This window comes from Spermophilus citellus (assembly GCF_964194105.1).
Source record: "Spermophilus citellus genome assembly, chromosome: 1".
NCBI lineage: Eukaryota > Metazoa > Chordata > Mammalia > Rodentia > Sciuridae > Spermophilus > Spermophilus citellus.
In genome coordinates this window covers 213,265,973-213,283,952 of record NC_138182.1, presented here as the reverse complement: position 1 = coordinate 213,283,952, position 17,980 = coordinate 213,265,973, and the positions used below count along the sequence as shown (strand labels likewise).

Sequence of the window (17,980 nt, the reverse complement as noted above, 5' to 3'; positions counted from 1 at the left end):
GAATTCAAAATGTTGTCGCTGTTGTCTCCTTTACCATTCTTGCTTCTCTGAATTTATGCCATTAAAAAAAAAAAGGCTTTTCTGTCATTTGATTAAGAGTTTCACAAAAGAATAGAAGAAAAGGTGTGTATATTCAACCTTTTTTTTTTTTAACATTGGGCATTGAACTCAGGGGCTAACACACACTAGGTAAGCACTTTACTCCAGCAAGCTACACCCCCAGCCTTGTTGATCTTATTTTGATACAGGGTCTCACTAAATTGCCCAGATTAGTCTCAAACATGCAATCCTCCTGCCTCATCCTCCCCAGTAGCTGGGATTAAAAGCATGTGTCATCGTGCCCAGCTCAGACTACCATTCTTATCACAAAGACCAAATATGCCAAATATACTCCATTTACTCCCCCAAACGAGCTGGAGCAGTTCATAATGCCAGTAGTACAAAGTGAAATATCCGCTTACCCTTACCAATACTCTGTATTGCCAAAACTTTCAGATCTAGTTAAATAATTTCATTATTTTAATTTATATTTCCCCAATTAATAGTGAAGTCCTGAATCATTTTATGTTTGCCCATTGTGTCTCCTCTTGTAAAATAATCTGTTCGTATAATTTATCCATTTTTTTATAAGCAGGGAAGGAGATAAGAACATGCCACTTTGGCATGTGGATTACTTTGAGGTGAAGGTAATTGAAAAAAAAAGTAAATGCAGGAAGGCCTCTCTGATCTTTCCTTTTTGTTCCTAAAAGCACACATTTTCCAAGGAAAGAGGTGCCCTCCATCCCCATCCCAGGAAAACATTCTTGTCACTGATACTAAGTCAAATCTGTACAAACCTGCCATGATAGTTAATCTTGGTTGTCAACTTGTCTGAATTGACAGATGTCTGAAAAACTGATAAAGCAGTGTCTGTGAGGGTGTTTCTGGAGATAAATGGCATGTGGGTCAGTGAACTAAGTGGAAGAAGACCTGCCCTGAATGTGGGCACCACAGTTTAATAGTCAGGGGACTTGAATGGACTGAAAATCAGAAGAAAATCAAAGATACATGCATTTGCAAACTTGATTCTTCTTGAGCTGGTGAAAGTTTTTTGGTGCTGCCACCATTGAAGGATACCACACTCCAGATTCTTAAAGCCTTTGAATACAGACTAGCACAAGTGACTCTCCAAGGAACTCCTAGTACTTCAGTCTTGGATTGGGACTGTATCTTTGGTCCCTCTTGTTTTGAAGCTTCCAGCCTCTTGGACGAGGCAGTTACTGGCTAGTGCCAGCTTTTTCCTTTTCTCCAAACCGCAGATGGCCACTATGAAACTTTGCAGCTTCTAATTATGTAAACCTCTTACATAATCAAATAAATTCCTCCTATAATTTGTATATAAATACTATTGGGTGATTTTCCTCTAAAAAACTTCATATGCCTACTAAACAACCCTTCTCTTCTCTTGTGTTTTCCCATGTATTTTCTATTCATTTTCCCACAATATACTTCCCATAGCTAAAATTCCCCTTTCCTTTGTCTTATCACACCTTCACAATGTATTGCTCTTTGATAAACGGTATATAAGCTCTCAGGCTTATTCTACTTCTGTGAGTTAATTTCTTATAAAAGAAAGCATCTGTATACATGGAAAAATGTTAACATCAAATAAAATTTGTATAATATTCTCTTATTAATCTTTCTTTTGTCAGTTTAATTCTCAGGTCCAGCCACAGAACCTAAGAGGGTAGAGTAAAGGTCTTAACTCCCTTAGAGCAGTTTACCTTTTTCTTACTGATTTGCAGGCATGCTTTATATTTGCTCTTTTCCCCCCTGTTATTCAAGTTGTAAATATTTTCTTCTAATTTCTCTTTCTCTCTTAACATTCCATGTGGCATCTAAATTCTAAAGCATTTTAAATGTTGTAATTGTTTTTGTTTCTATATAAAGCAGGTATTTCCCACCCTACATGATACATAATTTGAGATTTTTTAATACATATGTAATTCTGTTTTTCACATTTAGAACTTTAATCCATCAGGAATTTATGTTTATGATGGTAAGAGCCTTTTTTCACATCAACAATGGTAGTATTTACTATATAGTTCATCTTTTATCCATTGATTTGAAATGCCTTATTTAATTAAGAAATAAAGGTTTATATAAGTACTTTTCTGTTTCCAGGTTGTCTATTCATTCCCAAACTTTGACTCTTCATTCATCAAGAAATTTTCAAAATTGCATTTCATATAAGAAATACCTTTATAAGAAATGAAATAGAAATTTGTTAATGTCATAAAAATACCAAATTTAGATTGAAATAAATGTTCACTTTAATATTTATCACACAAATGTTTACTTACATTTATCTGAAAATTATAAGAGGACAATTTGTGCAGTACATTCATATTACTATCCATGTAAGAACAATACATATAATTATTTATTCAACTACATCAGGATAACACACGTGGTTTTCATTTAAGATTCTCAGAAAGAGACATCATATAAGAAAAATGAATATCCTAAGATTATTAACAATATAAATAAAAATTATTTCTAAATGTCTTACATTTAACAACTTTGAATCATACTTACATTCTAATATTTCCCCAAATCATAAATTACAATAAGGGTCACTGTCAGGGTGAAAATATCTTATTTTAAAAGCTTTTTTTAAATACGTTATTATGCTTCAATATCATCTGATTTATTCTTGGCACATGTGGCATCTTGGAAAAGTAAAAATATACTGCCAATTTTATGTGTTGTGCAGGTATAAAAGAAAGAACACAGTTCAGGGGTAGACAGACCTGTGTTCAATTATCAGCTTTGTCCTGTTGTGTGAAGCTGGTCAATTACCTCTTGGTGCTAGAACCAGGATTAAATTAAATAATGCATATTTTAAATGGATAGCATGGATAATCAATGAATGATATCCTTTCCCTAATGTATTTCCATTTTATTCACACTGTAGCAACAGCAAAATACCACAGTCTTATGTTGTATTACAGTTTGAAATTTTTTTAAAAAAATTGGGAACTTAAAAATAATATTAATGTGTTCTGGAAAATAACACTTTTAGTAAATAAGGAAATCCTTCGGGAAAAGTAAATATTTTCTAATAAAACTCAATGCCTACTGTACTCTGATTTTTTTAAAAATTCCTAAAATAAGATAAAAATGGTCAATGGTTAAGGACTTTTGGTTTTCTTTTGTGCTACTGATATAAAAATAATGGCTATATTTAAGGCTTATTAAGTGATTGTAGTTGCCCTGAACCAAATCTATATTCTTGGTGTTGTACTGTCAGTTGAAACAGACCTACTGCTTTGAACGACCATCACAGAGAATTCTCATGATATTCTATATTTGAACCAATCTTGGTCTCTATCTGACTCTCTGGTTCATTTGGTGGCATTTGACAGTTCAGCTCATCTGCATTAAGGATGACTCTTATACACAATCACAAATCTCTTTTTCTAATGTTAAATACATGGTGCTTGGGAGAAATGGGATTCCTGAAAAGGAAATTTGTATTGTCACAAGCATAGACTATTCTATATAGCAATGCTTATATCCCTATTCTTGTATCTTTTTATTTCCTACCCTAACCACCTGACAAATCTTCCTTCCAAATCTGACTCAAAAACCCTAACAGGAAATTTTCCTAACTAAACTTCACATCCCTCCCTTTATAAAGTCCCTTATGTTTATATGCAATTTATATAAACATCAACTTGTATATATTATTATTCATGTTTCATGTGCCTTCAATTTCCAGCTATAATGTCTCTGACTTTTGAAGCTTCCACAGTGCTGTGAATGTATGTACATGACTCTGTTTATTTGTGTGTGTGTGTGTGTGTGTGTGTGTGTGTGTGTGTGAATAAAAAGCTAAAAATTCTGGGTGTCTGCAGGGTAGAAAAAGTTACATAATTTGACAGAAAAAAAACCTTCCTAATATTAAAAAGATCTGATTTCCAAAGCATCTTCAGCTTGGTTTTAGACATGTCAATAATAAAATAAAAATTTAGTGGAAAAAATGTTTAAAAAAACTTTAATACTCCAAAAGGCTTTTTAATAAATGATTATTAAGAGCACCAAATCAAAACATTTTACTGAATAGTGGTTTAACCTTTCCTATAACTTAGGAATGTAGACTTGTTTTCATTCAAGACAAACATTACTGAACAGGAATAGGTGTTGTGAATCAGGATAAAAAAGGCCATTCATTCTAGATCAATATCTAATGGACATTTTGCAATTAATTTGAAAATCCTTCTGTGGTACAGACACATTATGTTAGGTAAAAGAATAGTTTGTATCAAGATGTAATAGATCTCTGTAGTTGTTTTGATACTGTAAAATATGACAATACTGAAGTTGCTATTTAAGAAGAAAATTTTTGTTTATAATAGCTGTTAGTAATAAAATAGGATATAATAAAAATTATTCTCAATATGTGTATTTTCAAATTTTCCTGACAGTGTCCTTCTAAGAAATCTGACAATTTGATATTAGATTACACACATTTGATTTTCACTTTTATGATTGAAAATATTACTTGCATAATAACAGACAACAATAAACAGTAGCTTTTTTACTGAAGTACTCTGCAATTGATATTTAAAGCTTTGCAATAAAACAAAATTCATTATAATTTTTCATAAGTTAAATTATATAGCATGTAATGTATGCTACAATTACAAACAGAATAAATAAAATGAAGGAGGCTTAAATAATTCTAGACAATAACCATGGGATGTTTTGGCTGTTATTCTAAATGATTAGATTTTACATGTTTATATTGAATTCTAATGCATTTTGAATCCCAAAACCTTTATCTTAAAATAATATACTAAAAAAATCAAGTTTACCATGTAAACACAAGGCTTTAGATGCCTTTTTTCACGGTCACCTAGGAAATAAAATAAGAAAAATGGGCAAGGAAAGTTCTTTCTGGTGTTGCAAAATGCCTCTTCATGTCCTTTTATATACTTACGGCATCTTTAGAGCACAAATTATGATACCTTTGGAAAATTATAAGCTTATTTAAGTGATAACTTATTTGGAAGAAAAAAAGTTAAACTAACATTTTCCTCTTTTTGGCTTATTCATTTTTAATCTTTTTTCCCCCTCTAATATACAACAGTGGTATAAAAGCACTTTTGAAATGCACACTATTAACCATTTTAAACAGCACAAAATGAATTGGATTAATGTATACAGTTAATCAAAATAGATTATAGGCATAGATACTAGGGTGAGGTCCTTGAATTTGTTACACGCAGGGCTAAACTTGCAAGAGATCTCAGGGCAAAAGTAGATACTTTGTGACATATACCAGCTTTTGAAATATAGTTAGAAGCCAATCGAAAAAGCCTTTCAGCACCAAAGGTATTGAAATGCCCAGGGAGCACTTTCTCAACCAGACCTCTGTCCACTAATTCTATTAGACGTTCACAAGTTCCAACATAGTCACTTATCCTGCTGTATGGGAGCCAGTCAATCAGTGATCCATCATATACAACATCGCCACTGAAGAGAATCTTTCGGTCTTTGTCATGTAAGCAAATACTGCCTCTGGAGTGACCTGGCATGTGCATAACAGTGAGTTGTCTGTCACCAAGGTTGATCACATCCCCTACAAATGGAAACAGAATTTACAGATAAATATATTTGTACACTTGACTCCAAACATTTACAAAACACAAATACTTCAAGTGGTTTTAGGAAAATTGGGAAGGATAACACTCATTCTACTTTTGTTCCATACAAACTATATTTCTGAATGATGATTTAAAAATAAATGGTTAACATTTAATTACTGTTCGCTAGACCAGTATTTCCCCAAGTGAGTAATGTAGAACACTGCTTCTGCGAGTCATTATGATAAAGATGATGATTCTGTGGTCAAATAATTTTGGAACTGTTGCTTCTAAGAAAATTAACCATCTCTCTTTTTTTGTAAGGCTTTTAGAGTTTTTAATATACCAATGAATACTGTAGAAATACATAAGGTAAGTATAGGTGTACAATTTCTCAGACTTATTTGTTTATGAAACGTTTACATTTCAGAACAGCCCACAGTACCACTATCCTGTTGGCACAATTCATAAATGTTGTTGTAGTGATTTGTATTGTCCCTTGTTGGTTTAACCTATGGGCATTAGGGCTAGAGGAATTGGTACATATGATGATGCTTTGGCTAATGCTATTGCTGTAATAAATTTCCCTTTGTTTTTGACCCAGAAACCTCATGTCCTCTTTCAGAATCCATTAAACCATGGCAGGCTAACTTGCAAGTAGGATAAAATTTCAGACTCACTACAATTATTCAGAGTGGGGAACAAATGGAGTTATATGGATACAAAATTGCTATTTCACTGGAATTAAACCAATACTTGTTAAGGTGTATAAACAAGTCAGGATGGCGCCTGGCAAATGTTAGAGTCTATAAACAAGTCTAGATGGCGCCTGGCATTTTGCCAGAGGGAGTGGTTTGTGAAGTAATGCCAGTGAGCCATTAAGTGTGGAGATTCCTTATTGGTTGACTGCTGTATCTAGTTTATGTTAATTAAGATAATCTGTGTGGAATGTATATATACCCCTCCTGTCCTACAATAAATGGCTCCCACTCCTGCTGTATCAATCTACACAAGTTGTTCGTGTAACCGCACCCCCCCCCCCCAGGTTATTTTGCCCAGCCAGCTGGGCTGCGGCAAATACTCACTTGAAGTAAATCATGATAAGGTAAAATGTTCATATTGTAATCTCTAGTGAAAACACTACAGAAAGAAAATTTCAAAAATATAGCTAAGAAGTCAGTAGAGGAATTAGATAGTGTAATAATCAGGATTGGTTAACAATAAAAGGAAACCATAAAGAAGAGATTAAGGGCTGGGGCTGTTGCTCAGTGGTAGAGTGCTTGCCTAGCATGTTTGAGAACCTAGGTTCAATCCTCAGCACCACATAAAAATAAATGAATAAAATACAGCTATTTAAATAAAAAAGAAGAGATTTTTTTAAAAAATGAGACATAACAAATAAAACAGACCTAAAACCCAACTGCATCAATAATTTCATTAAGCATGAATGGGATAAACACTCTATAATTATGGTCAGAAATCATCAGATTGGGTTAAAAAGAAAGAGAAATATACAATTAACAAAAGAGGAACTAGAAAGCCAAAGACAAAATCAGTTGAACAAGCTACACCACATGCATATTAATTCAAGTGGCTATATTAGTATAAGACAAAATAGATTTTTTAATCTTTATTTTATTTATTTATTTATTTTTATGGGGTGCTGAGGATCGAACCCAGGGCTTTGCACATGCTAGGTGAGCGCTCCACTGCTGAGCCACAACCCCAGCCCTGACAAAATAGATTTTTAACATAAGAAATGCTATGGAGAACAAGTATATTTTTAAGAGGATATAAATCAGGTAAATACATTTTAAAAGAATAAATGTATATGCACATAAAACATAGAACAAAAATGCATGAAGGAAAATCTGACAGAACTGAAATAAGAATAAATGATTCAATAATCATACTTGGAGAGTTCAAAATTCCTTTCCCTGAGTAAAACATATAAAACAAATAAATAGAAAATAGATAAGGATACAAAAGACCCAAACAACTCCCTTCAATTAACTTCACCTAATTGACATATATAAAATACTTCACTTCAACATAGTGAAGTACACACGATTTTCAATTGTACATGGAATATTCACAAGGACATCAATGAAGTTTTGAAAAATTTAAAAGGAATAAACCATTTGAAGTTATGTTCTCTGACACATATAATTAAAATTATGAAAACTAGAAATAATGAACCTAATTTATAATTTTTTTTTGGTTTTTGCAGTACTAGAAATTAAACTTAGATCTTAGTGCATGCTAAAAGAACTCTAAACTGTAACACAAGCCCTTTTTATTTTTTATTTTGAAACAGGGTCTTGCTAAGTTGCCCAGGTTGGTCTGGAACTTGTGATCTCCTGCCTCAGTCTCCTAAGTAGCTGGGATCACATGTGTGCACCATGATACCCAGCCTATAATATATTTTGGATAATAAAAAAGGCCATAATTAAAATAGAAATACCAAAGAATATGTGAAATATCCACATAAATTAAATATAATAATTCTACCAAATTTATAAAATAAAAAATTAGAAAATTAGAAAAAATATGGATTGAACTAGGTAAAAATAAAACATTAAAATGTATGGAATATAGCTAAGCAGTATTTAGAAGAAAATTGCTTTAGATGCTTATCTTATAAGCAATAAATGCTTAAAATCAATAACCAAAGTAACTACCTTACACATGAAGTATTAAGTAACAAATAATAAAGAGTGCAGCAAAAATAAATGAAATAGGAAACATATCACTACAGAAAAAGATAATGAAACCAATAATTTCATTCTATTCAAAGGGAGAGATATACTGTCACTATTACATTCAATATCATTAAGATGGTAGTTTGACCCATTTTTCCCATTGCTCAACAGTGTTTAAAATTCTGAGCCAATATGATAGCTACAAACCACAGGCAACTAATAGCTAGTACAACAAAGAAATTAATTTTTTATTTTAAAATCTAAAATTTGTATTTAGATAGTCATATGGGCTTATAGCTACTATAATGCTCAGTACAGATTTAATACAATATCAACCAAAACATTCACATATTTGTTTGAACAGATTGAAAATCTGACTATAAATTTACATAAGATGAAAACAACTTACAATAACCAATACAATTATTATGAAATAGAAAAATAAAGTTGAAAGACTTCTAAGACCTATTTTCAAGATGTTCAATACACTACAGTAAGTAATATGTCAATGGCTAAATGACAGACATTATTCTCACATACTCAGGCAAGAATGCAGATTCCAGAAGTAGACACCCAAAATAGGGTCAATAGAATTTTGACAAAGTTGAAGGCAATTCAACCCAAGGTAATGCAGTGGGTAAGAGGACAGTCTTCACTAAACTAAATTAGAATATTTTGGATATCTGTGAGCAAACAAGAGTGAATTTCTCAACTTTCCACCTCATGATATTCACAAAAATTAACTCAAAAGAGTTAATTTGAGAGTTCATAGGAAAAGAAGGAAGACAAAAATTTTAGGAAAGGAAGACAAAAATTTTTGCAATCTTAGACTTATGGATATAGCCAACTAACGTGAATCATATGCAAAAAATCACTAATTAGCCTTCATCTAAGTTATAAACTTCCTATTTAAATATTGCCATTAATAAAATGAAAAAGTAAGCCCATATACTGAGATAAAATATTATATGTACATTTAATATATTTTACATATTATACACATATCAGTAGTATTGGGGATTTATGCCTCAATAATAAAAAACTCAATTCTCATCAGAATAGCTAAATACAAAAGAACTAACAAAGTCAAGCATTGGCAAGGATATGGAAAATTAGAACCTCCATAGGCTGTACGTAGGCATGTAAAATGGTATAAATACTTTGGAAAACAGTTTGGCACATTCTTAAAAAATTAACTTACATTTATCATATACAACTCAGGAATTCTATTTCTAGGTGTGTACCAAGGGAAATGAAAACATGTGTCCCACAGACAGATTTATACACAAACTCTCATGGCAACATCATTTATAATAGCCCAAAATTAGAAAAATTCAAATTTCATTCAACAGGTGCATAAATAAGTGAAGTTTTGTATCCTTACAGTAATAAGAAATGAACTATGAATACATACAACAACATGGATGAATCTCTGAAACATCATGCAAAAAGCAAAGAGGAAGACACAAAGACATAAGTATTATGTCATAAGTGTATTTACTGAGAATTTTCAGAAAATCAAAACTATAGTGACACAAAATGATCATTAGGCCAGAGGTGAGAGCAGTTTCTGGTTTGACAGATCCAGGATAGTTTGGAAAGAAGAAAGAGGAAATTTTTTAAGGTGATGAAAGCATTTTCAAACGTGATTGTTCTTATGACTATGTAAATGTACACATTTCCTAAAACTCATCAAACTATACACTAAAAATGGGAGCATTGTTGGTGGACTAAAATATTATTTATTATTATATATAATATATTATTTATATTTATTATATATAATGTTATTTATATAATGTATTATAATTTGTATAATTATTATATAACTTATGATTTATATTTACTTGTATATAATATATTATTATTATATAATATTATTTATTAAACATTATTATTAATTATTTGATTTTGAAGTTCCATTTGTAATAAGTAAAGCTTTTAAAAAGGATATAATAAGTGGAAACAATTCAATTGCTCACCAACTGGTAAATGAATGGGTAAATAAAATGTTGCATACTCATAAACAAAAACATTATTTGGTAATAAAAGAAATGAAGTACTGATTCCTACTCTAATGTGGATAGACCCTGAAATCATTTAACTAAATGAAAGAAAGCAGGCACAAATGTCCACCCATTGTATGGTTCCATTTATATGAAATTTCCAGAACAGACAAGTCTGGGGTGGGGTTGGGGCTTAGAGATTTATTTGGGGGGGGGGGTAGAGAGATTCATGGGGGCCAGGGCATGGGAGACAGTGGTGGCCAAATGGTATGGTGCTAATTCTAGGGGTAAGGGAAATGTTCTAAAATTGATTATGGTGACAGATGCATAACTCTGTCACTATATTTAAAGCCACTGAACTGTGTTAAATATGTGAATTGTACACAAATTATATCTAAATAAAGCTATTAAAAAGAGATACAATAGAATTGATTGCAAAAAAATCAATAATTTTTTATACCTTCAAATTCATTTTCTAAATATGTTGAGTACTTCTGGCTTCTGCTTTGCAAGCCCATGGATTCATATTCTTTCTTCTATGAATTCCAGAGCAAAGGAATTCCTTGTTATTTGAATATCATTAGTATTAAAAAAAAAGAAAAGCTAAGCAAAAATAGGAACTAAAATTTTATAGTAAAAGTAGGAAAGTGGTTGAAATTTCATTTTAAAAAGTTACTAAATTTAATCTTAACAGTAAAGAGCCATTTTGGTAGTTCGCTAATCAATCTTGCCTAGCGTTCCAAGTAATATTAAATTTAATAATAATCTTGTAGTGATTTTTCTTTTCTTTCTTTTTTTTGGTCATATAGAGGATCTTTTGGGCAAAACCATTCTAGCCTTCATTAACTTTCCAAAGGGTTTTTCTAAACACTTTAGATTTCTAATTATTTGATTTTGAAGTGACATTTGTGCCACTGTCTATATCACCTTGCCTTTCTTCTATTTTGAACTGATCTAGCTCTACAACAGTGCTTCTCAAAGCATTGTCTGAAGACCAGTAAGTCCAGCAGCCATAGTAGAGGTAGTAGTTTTCCATGTATTTTTCCTTCTTGTTCTTCTTTTCTTTTAAATGCATGATATAGTTTGAAAAGCAATTAAACCTCGATTTCTAGGATTTGACTGTGATGTCTGTTGGACATACACATTCTTAGCCCCAGTCCAGAGTTCTTAAATCAGTCTCCTAGAGAAGAGTCTCTGGAATCTGAATGCTGAACAAGAAACTTCCTTCATTATCAGGAAGTTGGGGAGCAATGAACTATACCAGTTGCTACCAAATGTTAAATGTGTGGCCAAATCATCGGTAGGAATTGTTAAACCATGAGCACTGGGTACTGGCCCCAGTTTCTGCTTTGATAGATCCAGTATAACATGAAGAATCTGCACAAGTTATCAGATAGCAACACTGAGGCTGTTCAGTTCAGAACCGCACTTTGAGAACTACTAGTTAGCCAGCATTGCCTATTCAGTGGTGACAACACCTGAAGAAGGATCAAGTGGAAGCAGTGTATCACCATAATTATACTATACAATTCTATGCGATGTAACTCTATAAAATAATCTCTCTCTCAAATTGTGCTATGCAGACCCACTTCATCAGCATCACCTGGGATTTATGTTAACAATAAGGTTTCCTTTGTCTCACACCAGTCCTATTGTATCTGAAGTTTATGGCATTAAGGTTGAGAAATTGCTGTTTTAAAATAAGCTCCTCAAATGGTTGTTTTGCAAACCGAATTCAAGGAACATGGCCATATCTAAAGACTTTTTAAAGAGATGATTCCAAGCAATGTTGTAGCCACAGGAATAAAGACTCTGAAATAAGTTTGGTTCTGATTATACTTACAGGACAAGAGAGCAAGAAGCAAGGACCCCCATGTCTATCTGGGGTAGCTGAAATCTATTTCAGAATGCAAAAAAAAAAAAAAAAAAAAAAAAAGCCTCATTTGCTGCTGCTTCTTCATCATCTTCTCAGGTCCCAGTATCACTTTATGATGGTGATTTCATGGTGTCCTCTCTCAAGAGCTAGAGTGGCCTAGAAAATGTATCACATGTGTAACATGCACACTCCTTCCATCCCTCACTCTGATGCAGCTGTCCAGATCCCAGTCATATTAGACATCTCTTGATGTCTCAAGTGACCATTCACATCATGGCATGTCATCCTTTGTCTTTTTTAATTTTACTTAAAAAATGTGTAAATATTTGAAATAAAATATTTAGGTCTTAAAAAGTAAGAACATTTTCCCCCCATTCTCTATTGACTATTTTGCTTTCAAAAGCAAACAATTTTAACAATTTAAGTCATTTCAACCAACTATTCCAGATATTCCAGATATACTTATTACCAAATAATTATCCTCCATTTCTTGGCTTATCAATTACATATGCTGTACTAATTTCATGTATGTATTATAATTTCTTAGTTTCAAATTTTTATGTTACCTCTTGATTTTCATTATGATATTAAAGGATTTTTAGTTTTTTATTCCTCATATTCAGTATACCATATCATCTTTACATGTGTATGCATTTCTCACCTTCTCACCACACTCGGATGCACAAGAATTATAATTTGACTGCTCCAATATGGAGCTCTCTATGCCTGGGGTACTGTCTTTGTCAGAGTATAATCCACTGTACCACCTTGATACTTTCTTGTGACAATCCTTTGTATTCAATTTACTGTTTACTCTACTAGATGTCTTCCTCTTTCTTGTTTTTCTCCCTTATTTTGAAGGGGCTTATCCTGGTGCCTTCAATATGTGGGAAATAATATTTTGAAAACTTGATTGATAATGGGAAAGATAATAAAGTTCTAGGATGATAATCATTGTCATTCAGATTTGTAGGCATTTTTTTTTCTTTTCTAGCTCCAAAGCCATTCGAATCTGAATAAATAACCCTTGTGTTTAAATTTCTGGAAGCTCATAGAATCTTGTTTGATTCCAATATTCTGCAATATTATAGTAATGTGCTTTGGCTTGGATGTGTTTTTATTCATGGTACTGGAAATTCACATCTTTTAACTATGAAATGTATTCTTGGGTTACCTCTTTCTTTCCTATTTATTCTCCCTCACTTAATTTACTTTATCTCTACTTATACTATCCCAATATTGAATTTTCCAAACTGGTCCTCTACTTATTTAGTCTTTTTCTCACCTCGTTTACATTTTGCCTAACTGCTCTTCTGTATGTTTTCAACTTTGTCTTCTATATCTTCTACAAAGTAATTTCTGATGTATTAAATTTCAAGAGCTCTTTGTGGATGTTGTTCTGTTGTTTATAATAGTCCCTTGGATATCTGGTATGAACTAGCTCATCTTATCTCCCTAATGATACTGATAACAGTCCCCCACAAGTTGCTTTATGCTGTTTGTTTTAATATTTGATCTCATGTTACAGAATTTTCTCAGATTTTTCATAATGCTTGTTACCTATTTAAGAACAGGGAATAAAAATGCTGCTTGAAGCACAACAATGAGGGCTAGTGAACTATGCTTCATAGCAGAGAGAGCAGGTCAGAGATTACTTAAGAATTCCTCTACATGGGCATCTTCCTCTAGGGGTCAAATTCCTAGATAAGATTTTCCTAATTTCCTACCCTGCAGGTAAAGGCCTGGTTCTTGGACTTCTGGGCTTCCAGTAGGGAAACACACACACACACACTCTCTCTCTCTCTCTCTCTCACACACACACACACACACACACTTTCTTATACCTTTTGTTTTTCACACTGAGTCCCTGAACTCAATAGAACTCAGCATCTCTCAATCAAGAAAGTTCTCTATTTTACCATTCCCAGAGAATAGACTAACTGGATGAAGGTGGGGCATACACATAAGAAGGAAGGATTACAGAGTTTTAACAGCTAAAAATTCTTACAACCAATTTTACCTTAGGATTCCCTTTGCCCCCACTGAGGTACCAACAACTGCTAATTTCTGAGCCTTTTAAGGCTTCTTTTGTGCAGACTGAATTGACTCTTGATTTTCCACTGCTGGCATGGTAAAAAAAAAACAAAAACAAAAACAAAAAAAAACAAAAACTACTCAGTCACCACATCTACTTTCTAGCATCTAAAATAGTTCTCTTAGCCTATGTAGATTTATGCTTGAAACCAAAAATCATAATGTCTTACTAGTAGTACTAGTACAGCATTGGAAGGGAGCAAATTAGATGTATCTGTTCAATTTTCTACCTTTCTGGAATCTGTATGTTGTATTTTTATCTCCCCAAATAATTTTAGTCTACCTGAAACCACTCCTCTGAGATAATATCTGGTGACTCTGGGAAAATTGTCTAAACACATCCAGTGGAGACAAAAATGCCAGAACTTGAATCATATGAATATTGAAAAAAAATAGGCAACATGATGTCTGCCCATTCAAGATCTAGCACTATCTTCTCACAGGAAAATATCATTTCATTATTAATAAGGCAAGCTGTTTTTTCATCAAAGATAATGCACTGGATGACATGGCTGTTCTCTCCTTGTCCTTCTGTCCCTCATTTATAAGTCTGCTTTGGGGTTAGAGATTCAGTGCACAGATTTATGCTTCTCCATAAAAGGTGATCATCAATTCACTAAATGAAATGTAATAAATTATTTCAGCCACTTTGTGTTCTAATCAAAGTAATGAAGACTATATGCTGTTGAGTATGTACTGTGTATGTGTGCGTGCATCTGTACATGGCTTTTTAATATAAGTATTTTATATCTCCTTCTAGGTATCTGGATTATGTTAACAGCAAGTTAACAGGCCTCATCCTCTAGAAGAGACAGGAAATTAATATTCCTGAGAAGTGAGGAAATTAGATGGTACTTGAGAGGATGAGGCATCCTGCTCTTAATGAAAAACAACTTTTGATAACACAGTACCACCACCTTCAAAGTGTTTGTAAATATTAAGCTTTCTTTTCACACCTTCAAAGCGTTAAAGCACCACACAAGTGGCTAGAAGGCCCTTTGCAGCTCCAAAAATGGCAGGATTCTACCATCAATTGGGATTCAGGAAACCTGGGTTCCCGTACAAGTTCCTTCCCCAAATGTCAAGGAGACCTCGGGAATGGTGTTCAGGTCTGTGTAGATCCTCTCTTCATCTATAAAACAATAATCCCTACCATTCTTTCGCCCTTGAGAGTCTGAATATCCTTCAACTGCTTGGAAATGCTACCTCTAAAAGTATCAATTCTATCAAAGAAATATAATGATTAAAAGTATATTTAATATAAATACTTTTTTCATCTAAAATTGTCAGATAATGTAAGACTCTCACCTAACAGGTTTTGTTTTTTAAATACTCAGATTTAAAACATTAAGGAGACTTTTGGGAGGAGGATGAGACATAGACTTTTACAATTTTTTTTTAATATCACAATGATCAAGATATCATCTGTAAGAAAAACTGATTTTTGTAAAACATTTTATTATCTGCTATATTGTTTAGTCTTATAGTTAGCTTCACTGTAGTGCAAAACTGGATATTCTTCATAAAGGTATGTTTCAATAGACTAAATTGACAATTAAAATGATAAGATAGAAAGGAAAAAAGGGACTTTCACATTCTGCTTAGAATTATCATGATTCTTGGTATGATTTATGGTATGTTCTTCATGCTTTGACCAATTGTGCCTTGGTTCAAATCATAGCTTTTATCACCATCTCGCTAGGCAAGACATTTAATCGAGGATTGGTTACCTCTTTTCAAATACGTAGTGAGGCTAAAATTCTTCTAAATTAGAAGAGAAATATACCAAATATGCTGTTGTGGTTCATTAGCTCAATTATTTAAGTTCCTGTGTGGAAAGAGTAGGGCCCCTATCTTGTTTTATTCCATGAATTTCTCTCTGAAACCGCATCGTCTTTCATAACCAAAGATGACCAAGGCCATCTGTTTATTAGTCCACATACTTCACCCCACAGGAAACAAAGCTTATTAATCTTTCTCAGGCATCGCTTTCAAGCAGACCAGATATCTGACATTACATAAGCTAGACATATTCTATTTTATGTCCACTACCAAGCTTTTTCTCTAGTGAGGCAACATCAAGAAAAGAAACCAATCTGAAAGATAAAAATGAATGCGCAGATTGGAATCACTGCTCTGATGGTTTTCTAAGCCTACAGGTGGGAACTGTTCATACCAGGTGGTGACTGAGCAAATTAAGTCAGCAGTTCTCAAAAGCACAAAGTGCGACATGTACTCTTCGTGAGGCGTCATTCCTTAAAAGTCTACTTGCTATAAAATCCTGGAAATGTCAGACGGGTTCTCAGGAGGAAAGAAAGGGAAATCCCTGGTCACAGGTCTCTGTAGTGTTACTACTGCAACAGACACAGGAAACTGACTAGGGGGTGGTGCCAGCTTTCAATCGAGTACTCAGAATCACTGCACTGTACCAGAGCTACTGTCTACTGACAGAGAAGGCTGCGATGGCCTCGGCACTGATGTAGTGGGGCTTTTACCCTGGGAAGGGTAAGACAGAAGGGATGCTTCTGCGATGTACCCAAACAATCCCACTATGGCCACGCAATTTTGCAATACGCAGTACTCGGACAGTTTCTCCCCAATCCCCTCCCTTAACGCGAGCGCGTGCCCGTGGGGGCCTATTACCATCCTGCAGAATGAGGGTGGGCTGCACCGCCTGCACTCGGAACTGCCTGGCCCTCCAGCCGGGGCTGGGCGCCCGCACCACCTCGCTGTCGGAGAGCCAGGTCACGGTCTCAAAGTTGTCTCCGCGAGCGAGGGCCTCGGCCTCAGCGTGGTGCACGGCCACCTGGTCGAACTGGTAAAGACCGCCGGAGTGGTCGAAGTGCACGTGGGTGGCCACAGCCAGAAGCGGCCGAGGCGCCGCATCCTCTTTGGCCCCGCAGTCCTGCAAGAGGCCGGAGGAATACAGGTACTCCGGGAGGCTGCGCAACCCCAGGCCGGTGTCGATCACTACGTCCTGCTCGGAGCCACGCACCAGCCAGATATTGGCGCGGTTGCCGGACTCATAGAAGCGTTCTTGAATCCAGAAGATGCCGTCGCCCAGAGATTTGTGGGCGTACCACTCGAGCGCCGACATGCTGGGCAGGGGTGCGGCTAGGCAGGGTAGGTGTAGGAGTGTGTGCCTCCTACAGGCTGTCCAGACACTGGGCGCTGCGGCTGTTTGAAGCCCTCTGCCCGCAGCCAAGGAGGAGGCGCAGAGTGAGGGGGCGGGGATGCGGGTGGCGCAGGGTGGGGGTGGGAAGGCAGGAGGACAAGCACAGACGCTGTTGGGAGAGTCTGCTCCAGCACCCTCCTGTTTGGTCCGCAGAGTGCAGAGGCTGCGCGCCCGCGCCCAGATGCGGGAATTATCGAAGCTCCAGCAGTCGCAGCAGCGGAAAACGTTAACGCAGGGGTCACTGCAGCGAACTGGACACCCAGAAGGCGACACTTTCTCCACCCTAGGGGTCTGACTGCAGAGTCTTTGAGCAATGCGTGGGAAGTGCCGGGCTTGGCTCTCCGCTCCCTTACACCCCCGCCCACAGGTTGGCTGTGCTGCGCACTCGCAGCCGGCGCGGAAAGAGTCGGGCCAAGCCTGTTGGGTGCTGACTACGGCGCCTGCCAAGGGCTAAAAAGCTCTTTCCTAAGGGGCGGGGCCTGTCTGGAATGGGCGGA

General features: G+C 35.1%; 1 protein-coding gene across 1 annotated transcript; it reads right to left on the bottom strand.

The window, feature by feature from the left end:
- Positions 1-2,300: 2,300 nt before the first annotated feature.
- On the bottom strand, positions 2,301-17,875 carry MBLAC2 (metallo-beta-lactamase domain containing 2). The gene is made up of 2 exons (XM_081299046.1): positions 16,952-17,875; positions 2,301-5,626 (listed from the first exon to the last, which is right to left on the bottom strand). The coding sequence occupies exons 1-2, from the start codon at positions 17,403-17,405 to the stop codon at positions 5,241-5,243; spliced, it is 840 nt and encodes a 279-aa protein (XP_081155172.1). The 5' UTR covers positions 17,406-17,875; the 3' UTR covers positions 2,301-5,240.
- Between the last annotated feature and the right edge of the window lie 105 nt (positions 17,876-17,980).